General features: G+C 36.9%; 1 protein-coding gene across 1 annotated transcript; it reads left to right on the top strand.

Moving 5' to 3' along the window:
* Positions 1 to 176: 176 nt before the first annotated feature.
* LOC116293627 (regulator of telomere elongation helicase 1) lies at positions 177 to 16,935 on the top strand. Its single transcript, XM_031701081.2, has 36 exons — positions 177 to 389; positions 1,437 to 1,650; positions 2,304 to 2,400; positions 2,920 to 3,001; positions 3,404 to 3,464; positions 3,542 to 3,617; positions 4,176 to 4,260; positions 4,639 to 4,704; positions 5,153 to 5,282; positions 5,417 to 5,458; positions 6,001 to 6,076; positions 6,262 to 6,359; positions 6,759 to 6,817; positions 7,594 to 7,671; positions 8,498 to 8,582; positions 8,993 to 9,125; positions 9,680 to 9,793; positions 9,871 to 9,911; positions 10,227 to 10,312; positions 11,062 to 11,139; positions 11,267 to 11,344; positions 11,489 to 11,575; positions 11,848 to 11,907; positions 12,044 to 12,283; positions 12,962 to 13,163; positions 13,483 to 13,586; positions 13,789 to 13,830; positions 13,959 to 14,036; positions 14,472 to 14,516; positions 14,646 to 14,702; positions 14,930 to 14,995; positions 15,119 to 15,197; positions 15,554 to 15,628; positions 15,838 to 15,903; positions 16,374 to 16,447; positions 16,624 to 16,935. The coding sequence occupies exons 1-36, from the start codon at positions 288 to 290 to the stop codon at positions 16,708 to 16,710; spliced, it is 3,243 nt and encodes a 1,080-aa protein (XP_031556941.2). The 5' UTR covers positions 177 to 287; the 3' UTR covers positions 16,711 to 16,935.
* Positions 16,936 to 17,093: the final 158 nt, after the last annotated feature.

Raw genomic sequence — 17,093 nt, 5'->3', positions numbered from 1 at the left:
TGAATGGTCCCTAAAGGCCCTCTGGTAAACCTAGAAAGAAAGGTTTCCTTTAGGCAGGTGAATTTAGGATTGATAACGGGTTCCCTGTGTCAGGGAAAACCAGCCAATCACAGCGCAAAGAACATAACGAAGAAATACTACCACAGGTATCCCATCCCACAAGCGAGTCAGTCAAAACTGACAATGAAATCACCAAGAAGTGGCGGGAAGCTTGTAAGACATTGAAAGTGTAGAAGTTGTGCGATGAAAAAATACCCTCCATTTTCTTCTATTACGAAAGATCCATCATGACCACGAATAGCATCAGGAATGTCGACGTGGATTTTCCATTCCAGCCTTATGATTGTCAGCTAGCGTACATGGAGAAAGTCATTCAATGTCTTCAAGAAGTAAGCTTATAAGCTTATGTTTATCTTATTGTTCTTCATTTAAACTAGTTTTAATATATTCCGATAATATGCTTCTTCGATTTTTTAATGTTATTTAACCGAGATTTTTGATAGCCCATCAAAAAAAAAAAGGGTTATGAAAGATAAACTACGACACATGTAGCCTACAAACAGCTACTTGAATCTTCTTCCAAAAAATAAGCCCTTCAGATTTGATCCTTTACCTTTATAGAATCAGTCTTTGTCAGTTCTACTCATTTAGAAATCATGCTTCAAACTCAACTACCTCATAAAAATACATCCTTCATAAGGATTTTGGTTCTTATTATAGCTACCCCCCATAACTCAACTGTATTAACCCAATTATAGGTGTGTTACTAATGTACTGCAGAGGGGATCCTTGTTATACGACCCCTTGAGAATCCCTTGATATATAAATAACAATGAAACCGCCACCATGTTGGTTGATCTAACAAGAGAAGCTAATAAGGAATGCTTTGTTATATCATCAACCAGCATGGCAGGTATGACATAACATGCACCCCAAGAATAAGTAGTGCTCAAAACTATTTTTTCAGATACTAAGTAATGGACTAGTAAGTCTATAAATGTAGTAGCCCAGCAAAGTATAAATCTGCAAGCCCAATAATTAATTCAAAAATTCTACTAGCCTATGGAATAGTGAGTTATAATTTTCCTTAGCCAGGAGCAAAGATTTACTAGTCCCATCTGGAGTAGTGGACTAGTGTTAGTGTCTAGAGAAGACGTAGGGAGATTTTGACCTTGCTTCTTCTCCCCACCCCTCCCCCCTCCTTGCAATTTTGTTATATGGTCCATAATAGAGCTGCTTTCATCAGGTTCAAAAGGGTACATAAAATTTGTAGCAGTGCTGTAGCTGCATACATTTTACCCAAAACATGGGATTACTTGGCCTGGTGCCTTCATGGCTTACCCAAGACTTCTCTGATATAGCTTTTATTCATGGCTTTATCACACTTATATCAACCCTATATGTTTATAAAATAACATATGGTTTTGTCAATCTAGAGAGAAAATGGTATTTTGGAGAGCCCAACTGGAACTGGCAAAACCCTTTGTTTACTATGTGCAACTCTATCGTGGAGGACTACATTTGTTGCCAGCATGCAGTTAGGCCAGAGAACGTGTTCCAATATCAAAGAAGGTGAAACATTTAAGGAGAACTTAAGCAACCAGCTGCAAAATGCTGCAGGGACTTGGGATGAAAGTTGTGGTAACACAGGTAAAATAATATCCTGCTTTTGGCAAGTCTTATCTTATAAGGCCAAACAAAAAAATAAGTGTGTTTCATGTTGTGCAACCGACCCTTATATTCTTGCCGATTTTTGCCAACCATAATATTCTTTCATTCTCAAATGCACCACAGGGTTCCCAGTAAGATAATTTCCACTGTTGTATCAGTAAAAGAAAAAACAATTCCGACCTACTGACCCCAATTATTTTTCTCATGCAACAGGAAACACACTTATTTTGTTTGGCCTAATAGGAAATCTAATGTAAAATGTAATGCATTTACCAATCCTGGGTGTATGGTATAATGCCTAACAGGTTTTAAAACCCAACCTATAAGACAGCCGATAGATTGAATTAGAATTTAGTTAAAGAAGTTGATTTTTGTGGAGGAAGGAAAAACTGGAGAATTCAGAGGAAAGACCCTCAAAGCACAGATTAGAACCAACAAACTTGTAACTCTACTCACAATACAACACCCATTGTGGCAGGGCTCAAACCTGGGTAGCATTGGTGAGAAGCAGTGCATTAGCACCCCAAGCTTCCTAATAGAGAATGAGTAATGGTGCATGATTAATCTTTATTGCCCATGCTTTAAATATATTACAGTGTTAAGTAAATGTTAACTTTCATTTTCATTTTCAGGTGGTTCATGTTTTGAGGTTCCTAAAATCATTTACGCTTCAAGAACCCACTCCCAGTTATGTCAAGCAATTCAAGAATTAAAGTCCACAACTTACAGGTGCTTAGAATAAATATGATAATAAATAATAATGGGATTAACAGTGGATTCCACAGAGTGGCTCTTCTTCCACTGGATTCCAATTGGAATTTAGAAGTTGATTTTTGCAGGAGGGAGGAAAGCTGGAGAACCTGGAAAACCCTTGAAGCACAGGAGAGAACCAACAAACAACACAACTCACATACAACACCGAGCTCGTCGGGACTCAAACCTGGGTCACATTGGTGAGAGGCAAGTGCTCTCACCGCTACGCCACCCATGCTTCCCAAAAATCTGGCAACACCTCTCAATCCAGCAGTAGTTTGGTAATGTTTTCCCATTCCAGACCATGTGTGATTCTCTTGAGAATAAGGTCCTTCGTTTGAGTTACATCTGTTCAGTATTTATGTGTCTTCTCATGTGCATCCATTAAACGAATATAACTCAGTGGAATTATGGTATTAGGTGTTTTGTCTGTAAATATCATTCTTGAATGTTCAGTTACTTTAAATCTTGATTTTAAATTATTCTATTTTTCAGACCCAGAGTCAGTATTATTGGCTCAAGAGAACAGCTTTGTATTCATCCTGATGTGTTAAAACAAGAAAACAACTCTGCTAAGGTGTCTAGCTACTTTATGTGCAGCACCTACTTTGAACAATCCCTTGTGATGCACATGGGTCTTATTTCTGCTTTCCTGCGTTTGTTCAGGTTTTGCATGCCTCTTCCCCACCGAGCATCTATAGCTCCCTGTTTTACGATTTCCCTTGGGCCAAATATATTACCACAGGGCTTAAAATACTGGGTAAGAGCTGTTTATTGAACGATGTCTGGCCAGAATTGGAACTAGTCTAGTTACATCTTTGCCTTACTTGTCATTTTTACCAGTGACATTTTGATCGAGAAATTAGGTATGAACAAGCTTGAATTTATTTGGCCAGTGATTGTGTCTGACAGCTGACCAGCCATTATCTTAACCCTGTGCCAAGTCAAGCACTAACTGTTGATTGACTATATCTTTTAGGTTCACATGTGTAGAGCAAAAGTTACAGCCAGAACTTGTCCATTTTATAATAATTTAGAAGGTATGAGGACATATATTCTTTTTTTCCCATTTCTTACCATTTTTTATTCATTCATTCCATTCTTTGTTTGTTCCTAGTAAACAAATCCAATCCTGATTTCACCTCAAGCATCCTGGATATTGAAGATCTTGTTAAACTTGGACAAAAGCACAAGTAAGCTGATTGGCTAGTTTCTTCTTGTGCAATGTGATAGTCTGGCAGTTCCATGATCCTTTCGATGACTTTGTCCACGCCATTTTCATGCCGTATTTTGGGTATTTGATTGGATGGACAGTAAATTCTTGCTTGATGTGATTGATCTAGTGTATCCCTTGCCTTGTCATGACCTCGTTTGTGCAGCGAGCTTTTCACAGTCATACAAGAACTACTCCATAACCAGACTAAGCATGTAACTCATGTGGACTTGACTTGACTTCTATAAGTGTGGTATTTTGGATTTGGACTGTTTCTGGTTTTCCTGACAATGACCAAAGCACTAGAAGTTTTTGAAGTCAGAAGAATATGAAATTGCATCATTTTAATTTGATTAATGATGAAATCATCTAATTTTAGAATATACTTAGCAATTATTCGCCAAAGGCAAAGTGAATATCGGGGAATATTTACCAAGACGCGAGTATAATATTCACCTCCAATTAACCAATGAGCTCGCACGTTCTTAGGAAGTACACAAGTTGGTATATGCTAATATTCATTACTACCCTTCTACAGAGTCTGTCCTTATTACATGGCCAGAGAGCTAAAGACAAATGCTGAAATTGTATTCATGCCTTATAATTATATGCTTGATCCAAAGGTATTTTTTAAAGTAGTAAAAGCTTTCTAGAGCAGACCTGGATAGGTGCTTTATTATCATATTAATATTATTTTATTATTATCACCATCATCATCATCATCACCACTATCACCGTTGCTGTCATCACCATCATCAGCACCACTACCATCATCCATCATCATCATCACCACCACCACCATCATCATCATCATGTCAGCCAATGGTTGGTCCAGTGTTGACCGTGTGTTGGCCTCCGGTGATTGTTGACCAACACATACTGCCTAGTCACCTGTAATAAAGTATGTGATTATCATTGTAAGGGTTTACCTGCCAGAATCAAAGCTTTTGGTAAATTCGAAAGCAATAAGAATAAATGTGGAAATGTTCCTTTTATTTCAGTCTCGTAAAGCTCATAATCTTGACATTTCTGGAAGCATTGTTATTTTTGATGAGGCTCATAATGTGGTAAGAAAAACCATGAATGACATCATGAATGACATCATGAATGCTACAGAAGGGATTAAGACAAAGAAATGATTGATTGATTGTTTAATTCATTGAAGACAAGATAGCAGACGTTAAAGGAGAACAGCTGTGAAAATAGATTGTAAAATGGTTAGACTGTATCAAGTGTCTCGTAATTGGGTCCTCAACCTGTAAGGCTTTCTGTCCACCTCAGAGTGTCAAAGTTGGATAAATAAATAAAAATAAACAACCTAGTATTGGCCATTACTGTAGCTTACTAGAGTCTCCTGTAGTTCATTGGTAGAGCATCTGATAAGAATAATTGGAAGGCCATGAGTTGATTTCCCATCAGGAACATACTTTTCATTATTAATTCATCTTCAATAATTATACCCCAGTACCCTATACTAAGACTGCTACTAAAATTGATTTTCACTATCGATTTCAGGAAAAGATTTGTGAGGATACAGTTTCATTTGACCTCACTTCGTTTGATATTGCATCTTGCATCCAGGACGTAGAGCTTTGTATGGAATTCCTAGCAAACCAAACAGATAACTTAGATATGGATGAAGGAAGTATGTACAAATATTCATGGAATAATTCATATGTCCTTATTTCATAAGGGTAACTTGATACTTAAAGTATTCAAAGCTGTGTTTTGGCAGATGTTTTACATATAATTTAATATACATTTAATCGTTTTTCTCAGACACATCTGATATAGAGATAGAAGATGTAAAGACATTAAAAGGTATACGAAATGTGTTTATAAGTTTATAAGTAAAGAGACATAGAGTGGCGCAGTGTTGCTTGATGTCGGCCAACAGCATAGTGCCAAAGCTACTGGTGAATGAATCATTATTTATCTCTAAACAATATGTCTATTATTTACGACTAGTAGTCCAATGGAGCTGCATTGTGGTTGCTGGAAGAGGCAAGCAAGCAAGCAAAAACATCATTTTTTCAGGGTGTTCCAAGAAACATTAATTTTGGGCATATAAAATATTATAATATTATTAAAATTAATATTATTATAATTATGTAAAGCAGTTGATAGTTTACAACCAGGGCAGGTACTAGTACATGTCTTACGTTTTGAGGCTTTGTAAGACATTGTAGAGAAATATACACGAGTAAATGGAGAAGATAATAAGCGATGTGAATGATCGGACGCAAACAACGAGAAAGAACCACAAGGCTGATGAAACCGGATACTCACGTACTCTACCATTCCACATTACTTTATATTAATAATTAATATATATATAATTTAATAATTATCTTCTTTTAAAGCATTACTCAGCAAATTTGAAGAAGAAATAGAAAAAATTCCTCTCTCCAAAGATGGTGGACAGGCCTTTCCTGCAAGGTAAAATCTAGGTTAGAAATTTAATAGCCTAAAACCTGGAAACCAGAATCTGGAATAAATACTAAGGAGCTCTAAAACCCAGAATCGCCAGCTTTCAAGCAAAAGGCCCTTACCATTCCTGATTTACCTAAATAGTTTATAAATTCTTAACAATGTTTTTTTTATTGATAACTATCTTCCTACAGTTTTATGATAGATCTTTTGGCAAAGGTTGGTATCAAATCAAGTACTAAGGGACAAGTTCTGGACGTTCTACAAAAAATCGATTCACTTCTTGCTAATGGCAAGTATAAATGTAACTTTGATTTCAATACTGGAACTGGAACCATTGACTTTTTTGCTTGGGAACCATAGGTGGTGCAGCAGAAGTGCACTCACCTCTGGGGTCTCCCGTGTAATCTCCAGACTTGGTACAGTATGTATATGCTTGGGTGAAGTTTGTTAGTTCTATCGCCATCCCTTTTTGCTGCTCTTGGTATGGTTAGAGTTTCTTATGTCTATGCCTTGATTTGATGTTTTTTTCAGTCTGTTTTCTGTAGTTCTCAATCTGTGAGTAAACGATGCCCTGAAATGGGTTAGAACTCCATGCTCTTCCATAGAGAAAATACATTATTAAATGTCCCAAAAACCTAGTTTTTTAATCAAGGATTCAGTTGACTAGCTTTACATTTGTTGTTTCTAGATGACAAAGGCCTGAGAGGAAAGCATTTTGCTTTGTCAAAATTTGCAGATGCATTACAAGTAGGGTTAAACATTAATGATCATTAACAGCAACACATATATATAAATATATATATATATATATACTCGATTGCAGAAACGATGTAGTATACATTTATACATTAATTTATACAAATACCTAATGAGATGCATATTGCAATTTTACTTTTTTAACCCTCAAAACCAATTGATTTATAATCTGTAGGATGTAAAACACAAGAAAAAATATTTTGACATTCATTGAATGAAACAAATAATAAATAAAGCGAGTTTTCTGTTTTGCATATCATTAAATATACTGAATAAATTAGGTATTTCTATAAATGTATACTACAACCTTTCTGCAATCAAGTGTATATATAATAGTGGTCATAAGGTTATATCTTTCCATACAGACAATGGACTAATCTTAAATTTATGGAAATACAGCCAAAAATTCTGGTTAACATGTTCATATTTGATAGACTTGCTAATCTTGACATGCTTTCTCAAATGGCAAGATGATTTTTGCCAATACTCTTTTTACAGTTCCATTCAGTGACCATGAATAATAGTTCCAAGTCGGAGTTGGAGTTGCTGCACATTGCAAAACTATAGTTTATCACGTGTGTCAACTCCAACCTCGACTTGGAAGTATTATGAGTGATCACAAACCAGAACTGTAAAATGGAGTAACTCGCGCCAATCTCTTGCTTATTTCCAAAGAATTGCAGTTATAGTAATGATGTTTACTGTAACTGGACACCACCAGTACTTATATTCAAAGTCTAACATATTGCCATCTATTTGCATTCAAGACAATTTTTCGAGAGCCGGTTTCAGGATCTTCAAAAGATAGTGAGAATGACCAAGCTGGAGTGGAGAAGACTTACAAGGTATTCATCATAAACAGATATCACCACACAAAATAAATCAACATTTTGTGAATTATAAATTGAAGTCAATAATTTCTGCACCCATTGTTGTATTACTTTCTTTGAAAGTATTATATAGTTTCAAGGTGCAGAAATATTCTCTTAACCCTTTTGGGTTGTTTTCTTCTGCTCCTCCCAGTTAATGTTTTTAAAATAGTGGTGTAAAGTATAAAATTCTCATTCTGGGAAATAAAAAAACCTTGAAACCTTGAAACCTTGAAACAGGGAAATCAAGGGGGTGTAGCAGTAGTAAGTACCAAAAAAAACCCACCAAAACTGTGGAACAGGCTCGAGTTTTCTTATGATAATCACGCCATCACGCCCACTTTAGTATGATTGAACCACCCATTTTCATTGATAAATCCCAAACATTCCATGAGTATGTGATCGAAAGTGAGCCAAAATGTCAGCATACTAAAGACTATACGTGGAATGTTTGGAATTTATCCATAAAAATGGGTGGGTCAATCATACTAAAGTAGGCGTGACTGTCGCCTATTCCACAGTTCAGTGATTTTGGTAGTACGCTTGCTTCCTATGGGTCTTTGAAGTCTTGGGTTCCACGTGGGTATAGTTTGTTGGGTCTCTCTTTCCATTGATTTGAGGATTTGTCTTCATGTACTCCAGTTTTCCTCCTGAAAAACTTAACTCCCCTGGTGCACTAAATTCCAAGTTGATCTACACTGGTAGGCCACACCCTACAGATCAGCCAAGAGGTTGTTTAAGGATCCATTACATTGAATAATTACATATTATAATGTGGTTTTCTAAATTTTTAACTTTTCAGGTTTATGTAAAGCTGGAGCCTGATTCCAAAAAGAAACAAAAGAACCTAGATATTTGGACAACAGGATCCAGTGTTGAAAAAAGAGGTATAGTAGAAAAGAGATCTAACTTAATACTCTATTCTTGGTCCTTGATTCCTTACTTCAAGGCATATATTGATGGATATTACTCCATTACTTGCATACATGCATGTGTTTTGCCAATGTCTTAATAAAACTATATTTAGTTGGAGAATATATGTCAGATTGTGTTGCTAATAATGCACTACCTCTCACTAATACAACCCCAGGTTGAAGCTATCCCCTGTGGTATGTGAGTAGAGTTGTTTGTTGGTTCTTTCCGACTTATTTTTTGAAGGTTTTTTCTCTGGGTTCTCTGGTTTTTCTTCCTTTAAAAATTAACTTCTAAATTCAAATTCGTTCTGTCAGGAGTGTTGTAACTAGTCTTTCTGCCCATTACATTATTAAATAGATTTATTCATTTGTTTTCTTTCCAGGGCGTACTCTCAGTTACTGGTGCTTTAGTCCTGGTCATGCGATGAAAGATCTTATATCACACGGTGTGCGCAATGTCATCTTAACTAGTGGGACATTGTCCCCTCTAAAATCCTTTACTGCTGAGTTACAAATGTAAGTATGTACAGTATGCAAGTATGCGCATCTCTAGGGTTTTGGGGTGTGGAGTTTCGAAAAAAGAAATTGCTAAACCAAAAATAGAAAGAGGTACCGAATTGGCTAGCTAGGGGCTTCGATATTTATAGGGCCTAAAAACGGGGTTTATAATTTTTTTAAGGGGTTTGATTTCTATCGGATTCTTGAACCCCCTTTATGGCCCTTTATGCATATGACACACAAACAAACAAAGCAATGAATAAGGCAGATGTCTGGCTGCGTGGAGGGTTTAAATGCATTGAAAGATGTAAGCTAGGTAAATGGATGTAATCTCCCCTGATGAGCTTAGCTCTTGGAGCAACACAGAGAGTTAATATGTTAAAATTGTTTAAATAAATAATAATATTAATATTGATGAATGGATAGAAGGATAAATGGGAGTGTGGGAAGACAAATGGTTGTAATGGAAGTGCATGGATTTATAAAGTAAACTGCATGGATGAGTCACAGGGAACCTGTAATTTTCCTTCTTGAAATGTTGTGTAAGTTAGGTTACCTTTTGTGATTTACAGACCATTTCCTATCTGTCTTGAAAACCCTCACGTAATCAAGAAACATCAAGTATGGGTTGGCGTGGTAACAAAGGCTCCTGATGGTGCCACCTTAAATTCTTCATTTGAGTTCAGGTTGGTATGCACTAACACCATATAACGTACAAAACTGGAATCACACATGTCAATTTGTTTTTCTTTTCCACTCTCAGGTCTACAGTAGAATACATGACTGGCCTAGGGAATACTATTGGTATGTTTAGTATTCAAGTATATTTATAAAATAACTGTTATGAATGTCGCGTTCTGATTGGTTTGGAGCGCGTGCTTTATGAGAGCAACTTCCCGTTGCGTCATTCCTATCTAAAATAACGGGTATTGTAATTTGTATTTTATAAAAGAAATAAAAAACTTGCTTGCTGTGCTGGAAGTAAAGTACATTCAACAAATAAACAATTTGAAAAGATAAATCATAAAATTACAAGTTCCATAGTTGGTTGTAGCTTTAGGAAGGTAAAACCTGAGTTATGTATTTTTTAATGCATTGGTCTTGGTAATTCTTTTAAAGCTAATTTTGCACGCACTGTTCCAAATGGTCTTCTGGTGTTCTTTCCATCCTATCCTGTCATGAACAAGTGCTTGGAACACTGGCAGGTAAGTCCGCAAAACAAAAATATTTGTTGTTATCATTAATTGGCCCTTTGCAACTAACGGTCATGTGTCTGTACTGGAGAGCAAAATTTTTGTTTCTATTTTAACTTGGTGATTCTTTTTAATTACTTGTAAAGAACTGGATGAAACAATGTTCAACCAGCGTGTTACGAAATGCAGTCTTTTTACGATCTCTCGAAACAGGTTGTAGAAAGTGTGTTTGCTCACCAGTACATTTCACCCATGGGAATCAAGATGTTCATTCATTTGCTCTCAGTGAATTAATCAGCACGTGATTGCTTAGCTGCAAAGGGCCTATAGTAGGATGAATTGATGACAATCTTGGAACGATTCACAGCGCATGAACCAACCAAAATACTCACCTACATTTCCTTCATTGTCACAGTGTGACTTGTCTTTAAAGTTTTCAGCAGGACTTGTTTCACAGGTCGAGGTTTTTGATGGACCTCCAAAACTCACAACATTGTTGCCATCAATTTGTGTTGCGGCGCGCGCTAAGTTACATGCAACAAGTTGCGCCAAAGATCGTTTCATGTAAAGTCACTTTTCACAAATACTGATCTATTTCCTGTGGTTCCGAATAGTGTGTACACGTAGCTCTCATTTTCCCTGCATCACAATCTATCTAAAGTTAAGGACATCAATCCTTTTAAATAAATAATTGCTTAGCAGCCTATGATTAAAAAAAACGACAGCTGAAGATACATTATGAAGTCCATTTTATTGATCAGGGTACAGGTATATGGGCTCGCATCGCTCAACATAAACCAATGGTTGCTGAACCAAAAGGAAAGGGGGATTTTGTTCAGGTTAGTTCGAATTCTTCCATTGTTAACGGCACCACAATGACCACCATGCTTTTGTCTTTAAACTCTCTTGGGAATGCTTGCAATCCATCAATCCTTGCTCTACATCATGTCAATTGCTATTAAAAAGGTGATGGAAGAGTTTTATTCGAAAATCAAGGACCCTGATCTCAATGGAGCAACGTTCTTTGCTGTCTGCAGAGGAAAGGTATTTAACTAAAAGATTCAAATCCGTTATTATATAATTTTCTTTCAAATTCCAATACATTTTAGTACTGATAAATTAACTCTTCTAACTAAATGTTTCTGGAATCCCCTTCACACTTCCATGTATATTTGTGACATTCAATAGGTAAGCGAGGGGCTGGACTTTGCAGATATTAATGGACGTGCAGTGGTGATAACTGGACTCCCTTTCCCACCTAAAATGGATCCAAAGGTTAGTAAAGGACCAGCATAGGTGACATCAGGTCTTGATTATCAATAGTATTGAGTTTCCTTAGTATATTGTAGGGACCATTGCAAAGGAGTGGATCAACTTGTGCAGGCTTCCACTCCTCTCCTCTCACAATATTTTTCATATTTTGGGATTGTAAACTGATCCCCCTTCATCTCACTTCCCAATTCAAAACTCTGCTGTGTAGCCCCTAAACCAATTGTTTCCTTAAGAAAATACTCAGCCAGGATATTTATCTTTATTATTTATTGCAGGTTAAATTAAAGATGGAGTTTCTAGATGAAATGTTACGGAAAAATAAAGCAGCTTTCAAGGTAAGCTGGATTTCCAAAGATCTTAATTCCACTAGGTTTCTTTCCCTCTAAGAAACCTATCAGGCAAATCCTTTGAATTACGTTAATTGTATCTAGGTTTTGCTCAGTTTTTAGTGATTTGTGATCTCTCTCTTAGGGTCTGTCTGGCCGTGAATGGTACCGTCAACAGGCTTCCCGAGCTGTCAATCAAGCTATTGGTAGAGTCATACGTCATAAGCAGGATTATGGTGCCATTTTGTTATGTGACATCAGGTTTACGTACCCGGATGCCCTTAAGCAACTTCCTTCATGGGTTCGACCACATGTGAAAATCTTCAAAGAATTTGGTCACGTTCAAAGAGAGCTTATTCAGTTTTTTAGAAATGCTGACAAACTGGTGAATATAGATCTAAATTTGTTAGTTTAGAAAGTAATTTAGCTAGCCTTGGCAGGTTACACCAACGTCTGGTGGCCCCACGCCTGATGGCCCCTTACCTCTGGTGGCCCCACGTCTGGTGAACCCTTACCTCTGGTGGCCCCACGTCTGATGGCCCCTTACCTCTGGTGGCCCCACGTCTGATGGCCCCTTACTTCTGGTGGCCCCACGTCTGGTGAACCCTTACCTGCAGTGGCCCTACACGCCTGTATCTGGTGGCCCCACACCTAAGGTGTCCCATGTGCCAATTCGTCTGCTGCAGTACAAGCTGTGACCACGAAACGTGACAGGATTGTAGTCACGTGCCTTGTCATTCACCCCAACGATTTTAGTGTTGTGACGTCACATATCACATGACTTACTAAAATTAAGACGAGTAGAGAGAGTTTCTGCTTCGCATAATAATGCAAAATTGTTGAGCGCACTGGTGTGGTATAATATGAGCCTCGTTTCTTATGAACTTGCAACGCAGCAATGTTGTCAAGTAGTGCTTGCACGTTTTTGTTGCCTGTATTACTGTACCTTAAGATTATCAGGAAATGTGTTGGATGGTAAGCTCTTGTTCCAGAGTTTGGGGGGGGGGGGGGGGGGGGAATCGCTCTGACTGACCAACAATTCCTAAATTCCATTCTGAAATAGGTTGATAAGAAGTTCATGAAGAACAAGCATGCTATTAAGGAGTGCCCACTCGCAACGGAAGAACCTGTCATAACTAGTGCTACATCATCTTGCTGCAGTGAAGAAACTGCCTTTCAGTTTACTCCAAGACCATCGCAGCTGCAACAATCTGATGGAAGTGAAAATCTCTCTCTGACAACAAAGTCTAAGACAAGGAGTGAAGGTATCCTAACCTTGAAACATGTGCATGAATATAGATGAAACTCAAGCAAATAATCTTATTCTCAAGACAATGACACGTGGTCTGAAATGGGAAAACATTACTCCCGAGGTAAAGAGTTCTATTCCTCAGCAGCTAATAAGCAAGTAACTTTCGTTCCTTGAAAATGTTATATTTGCGGAAAGTGGAAACTACCCGGCTAGCAAGCTATTTATTTTTTGCTATACTGAAATATGGTAGTAGCTAAGAGATGGCCCATTAATAGCCATTCATTTGTTAAACAATTATTGAAGCTAACCCTTGATTGCTTTATATGTTATAGAGTTGTTACCTCGTTTATCAGTGGAATACGATGACAATGCAGTCTGCACTATGCCGACGAAACGAACAAGAAACAGTTTATTGGATTCTCTCGCCACTTCTGAAGTAAGACTATTAGTGATTAAAGGATTTTCCCGTTATGGGTTTGCTGGTTAAAGCCTTGTTTTCAAATTATAATCATCATCATTATATCATCATTGACCATCATTACCATCACTATCATCATTATCATCATCATTGTCATCATCATTACCATTATTATTATTATTATTATTATTATTATTAATTTGTATATCCTCTTATCTAGGTACGTCAACAATCTAAAGCAACGGTACCAGAGCATTCTAAGGTAGGTTTGCATTTTCCCTCCCTCCCTCCCCACCTACCCCCCTCCTTCTGTCTCACTTACCCACACCGAACCCACCTATTTTTAATTTTTACTTTAAACGTGAATATTTTAATCTTTTTTTATTTCAGTCATTAACAACGTGGTCTGCTTCAATTGTTGGTAAACTAGACATCAATCAGCGTCAAAAAACAAAAAAAGTACTCAAGGTTTGTAAAGACAACAAGTCTTTGTTTCCTCTGGTCTAAGTGAGACAGCTATTTCTTGTCTTTGCCCTCCTCGTTCGTGCACGTCGCCTTCCTGTATCTAAAGTACTTGGTCTATTGCCAGATTTCCCTTTTACACCTGTTGTGGTAATAAAGACGTGATAAAATAAATGTAGTTTTTTCATCACTCAGTTTTCGTTTTTCTATGATCATCCATGTCTTTCACGGTCTTACACACATTTCTCTATAGCACAAACAGCATGGACTTTACTAACATTAGAGTTCGGTTTGATTTGAAGGACAGATATAATTGCGTATCGTCAGCAAGTCCAGGAATCAAACTTGAACGCCATTCCACTGTGGCTGATTCCCTAATCTACTTCTAGCTTGTCGAGAAGAAACTAATCCCCGTTTTTTTTCTTATGGTAAAAATTTCAGATCGTGAAGCAGAAAACAGAAAACCTTGAAGATAAGGCTAGTGAGGTTAGTTTCTGCACATTTTTTAAAAGGATCGAACAGCGGTTACCATTTCCTCTAGCTATGTCTGTCAAGTCATAAACCATGAATGGCAAATTTTATATTTCTGTTTGTTTACCTACTGCATATATTTAGAAAACAGTGGATCCAAAAGTTCAAAAAGTACAAGCAGCGAAAGAGTATATCGTGAAGGTATGATTGACAATCATCTGCAAATTTGTGAACTGATGACTACAATGGAGCAGTGAGGACTTGACCACATTTTCCTGACAACATACGTATTACGCGCGCCTTTCGTGCTTAGAGTTTACTGACATATCCACAGGAATCCCACATGAATTAATGAAACTTCGGTGCCAAAATATGAGGTGCAAAATAGAAATTAGAGTTACCAATGATCATGAATTGTATGATCTCAGGTTCGAAAAGCGCTCAGTGAAGAAAACTACAAAAAGTTCACTCGAGTTCTGACAAAATACAAAGAGGTAAAATACAGTAGACTGAACATTATTTGACAATTTTCTTTATAGCCAAATTCCTTCTAACCTGCCATCTACCTAGTTATACACTAATCTTGCCATCTTTTTCGTTTCTTTTTGTTTTGTCAGAGTAATGATTTACAGAGTCTGTTACATGGCCTGACACCTTTATTTACACAAAACAGTTCCATGTACGGTCTCTTTCTTGGTAAGTCATTAGTTATTTTTGTTAGTGATTCCCTGCTAGCAGCGTCTATTTTCCTTTGGTACTATTATAAACTGAGGGGGAAAATAGACTTTGCCAATGTAGGATGTTATATTTGTCACGCAGGTGTGGGGTAGCTTAGCAACGCTGTCGAAATCTTTCACACAATTTTGACAGCCCCATCGTCATATTATATTTGCCTTCATTTGTATATCGCAAAAAAAACAGCCCAGTATCTCGTATTTTCTCATCATTATAGGATCATTTAACGTTTCGCACCTTACTCCACTTCTCATAAGAATCTATCTCTTTTTTATTGGTATAGATTATCGAAGATGTTTTTAAAATTCTACTTTCAGATTTTTCCAGATATGTTCGCGATAGTGATGATAAAGTCAAATTCTTTAAGGCGTATAAGGAGATAACAGGCCAAGGTATGTGCATAAACAAATCACTTTGAGACTAAATCGACTTTTTATCCAAACTCAGTCTAGTTATTTTTTTTCTTGTTTCTGTTCCGCGGGGAGTGAGGCGGCGGGAACTGTTAGGAGGCAAAAGAGGGAGTTTTAACATTTTAGAGAATAGATAAATCAGCATTTTTTTTTCTGTAATTAAAGCTCAACTTTCTTTCCCCTTTTTGTAGAAGTACCAAATACATACTTTGACGTACTTCGAACAAAGAAAAGATCAGAACCTGAATCTGAACTAAGTAAGTGTTTTCTTGATGTCAGATATTTGCTCTGATCCCACATGAGGTAAACCACTGGTAACTCATGTGAATTAAGTGTATTTTTTAAACATTTCTGACACGAACATTTCACTCGATTTCACTTTCGATTGCTTTGCGATGCGTGCAATATCAGTTTCCACGAGAAATTCGATGTAGCAAACTATTAATATGAATATAAATATCCATAGTCATGAATGCCAAAAAAAAACTGTTCTGAAAGTCTTTCATAATTTTTTTCCGTTTTTATATGATTATCCCTATGATAAGCATTTTAGTGATAAGCATTTTGTAGATTTTAGGGCCTCTTTTATACGAGGAGTGCAGGAAATCCTACCGCTAGGGTTACTCTACCTATATTTTTCCAATTTCTTAGTTTAGTCGAGTTATCTAACGACCCTGCTTTGCAGATACCCCTGCTTCTATGTATTACATGTTATAATATTCAACAGGTTGTAAGGTTGGCAAAAGGATCAAAATCGAAGATGAAAACAAATCAATGATTAAGAGTTCCTCTAAAGAAAAGGTAATGATTCCTTATGATTGATTGACTCCGACAAAGAAGTAACGTCCGAAACGTCAGTCTACTATCTTTCGTACCTACGGTGATAAAATTATTACCTGTATATGAATACATTGTGTCTACACATTTGTCTTTTTTTAGCATGTTTAATTTTTTGATTTAAGAATTTGTGGTCTTAGGCTTTCACGACTAAATCTTTGGATAGAACTGGAAACTTGCAGACGAAACTTCTTGATGTTGTAACCCATTTGAACGGTGGAAAGTAATGGCCACTACAAGCTTGGTACTGATTGTCACGCAAGGGTCACGCGATGCCGCAGCCTGCTGTCACAAATCGGCAAAGAAGAAAAACGGCAAAATAGGAAGAGCTTACCAGCAGGGAAGTGTGAGATGTGAAGATATAAACAAATGGCGAAAGAGTCCAGAAATGTGCTGTAAAATTTTTCAATATATATTGTGAAAACGTTTTTATCCGAAATAAATAAAATATACAGAAAATAACGTGTACTTTACCTTAGTATTTGAAACTGACACTGAAAAATATAAAAAGCATATTTTCCAGATTTCATTTTCGTTAGGAACCATATTTAACTATTAGGAATCTCTGATTTATTTTAACAGAGGTCAGGTGTTTGGCTACAAGTAGAGA

This window comes from Actinia tenebrosa, unplaced genomic scaffold, assembly GCF_029948245.1.
Source record: "Actinia tenebrosa isolate PJP-AT-01 unplaced genomic scaffold, QUT_ActTen_1.0 PGA_scaffold1__47_contigs__length_23844297, whole genome shotgun sequence".
In the NCBI taxonomy this organism is placed as follows: domain Eukaryota; kingdom Metazoa; phylum Cnidaria; class Anthozoa; order Actiniaria; family Actiniidae; genus Actinia; species Actinia tenebrosa.
Note: the sequence above shows the minus strand (reverse complement) of the source record. Positions and strands in the feature narration are given on the sequence as shown.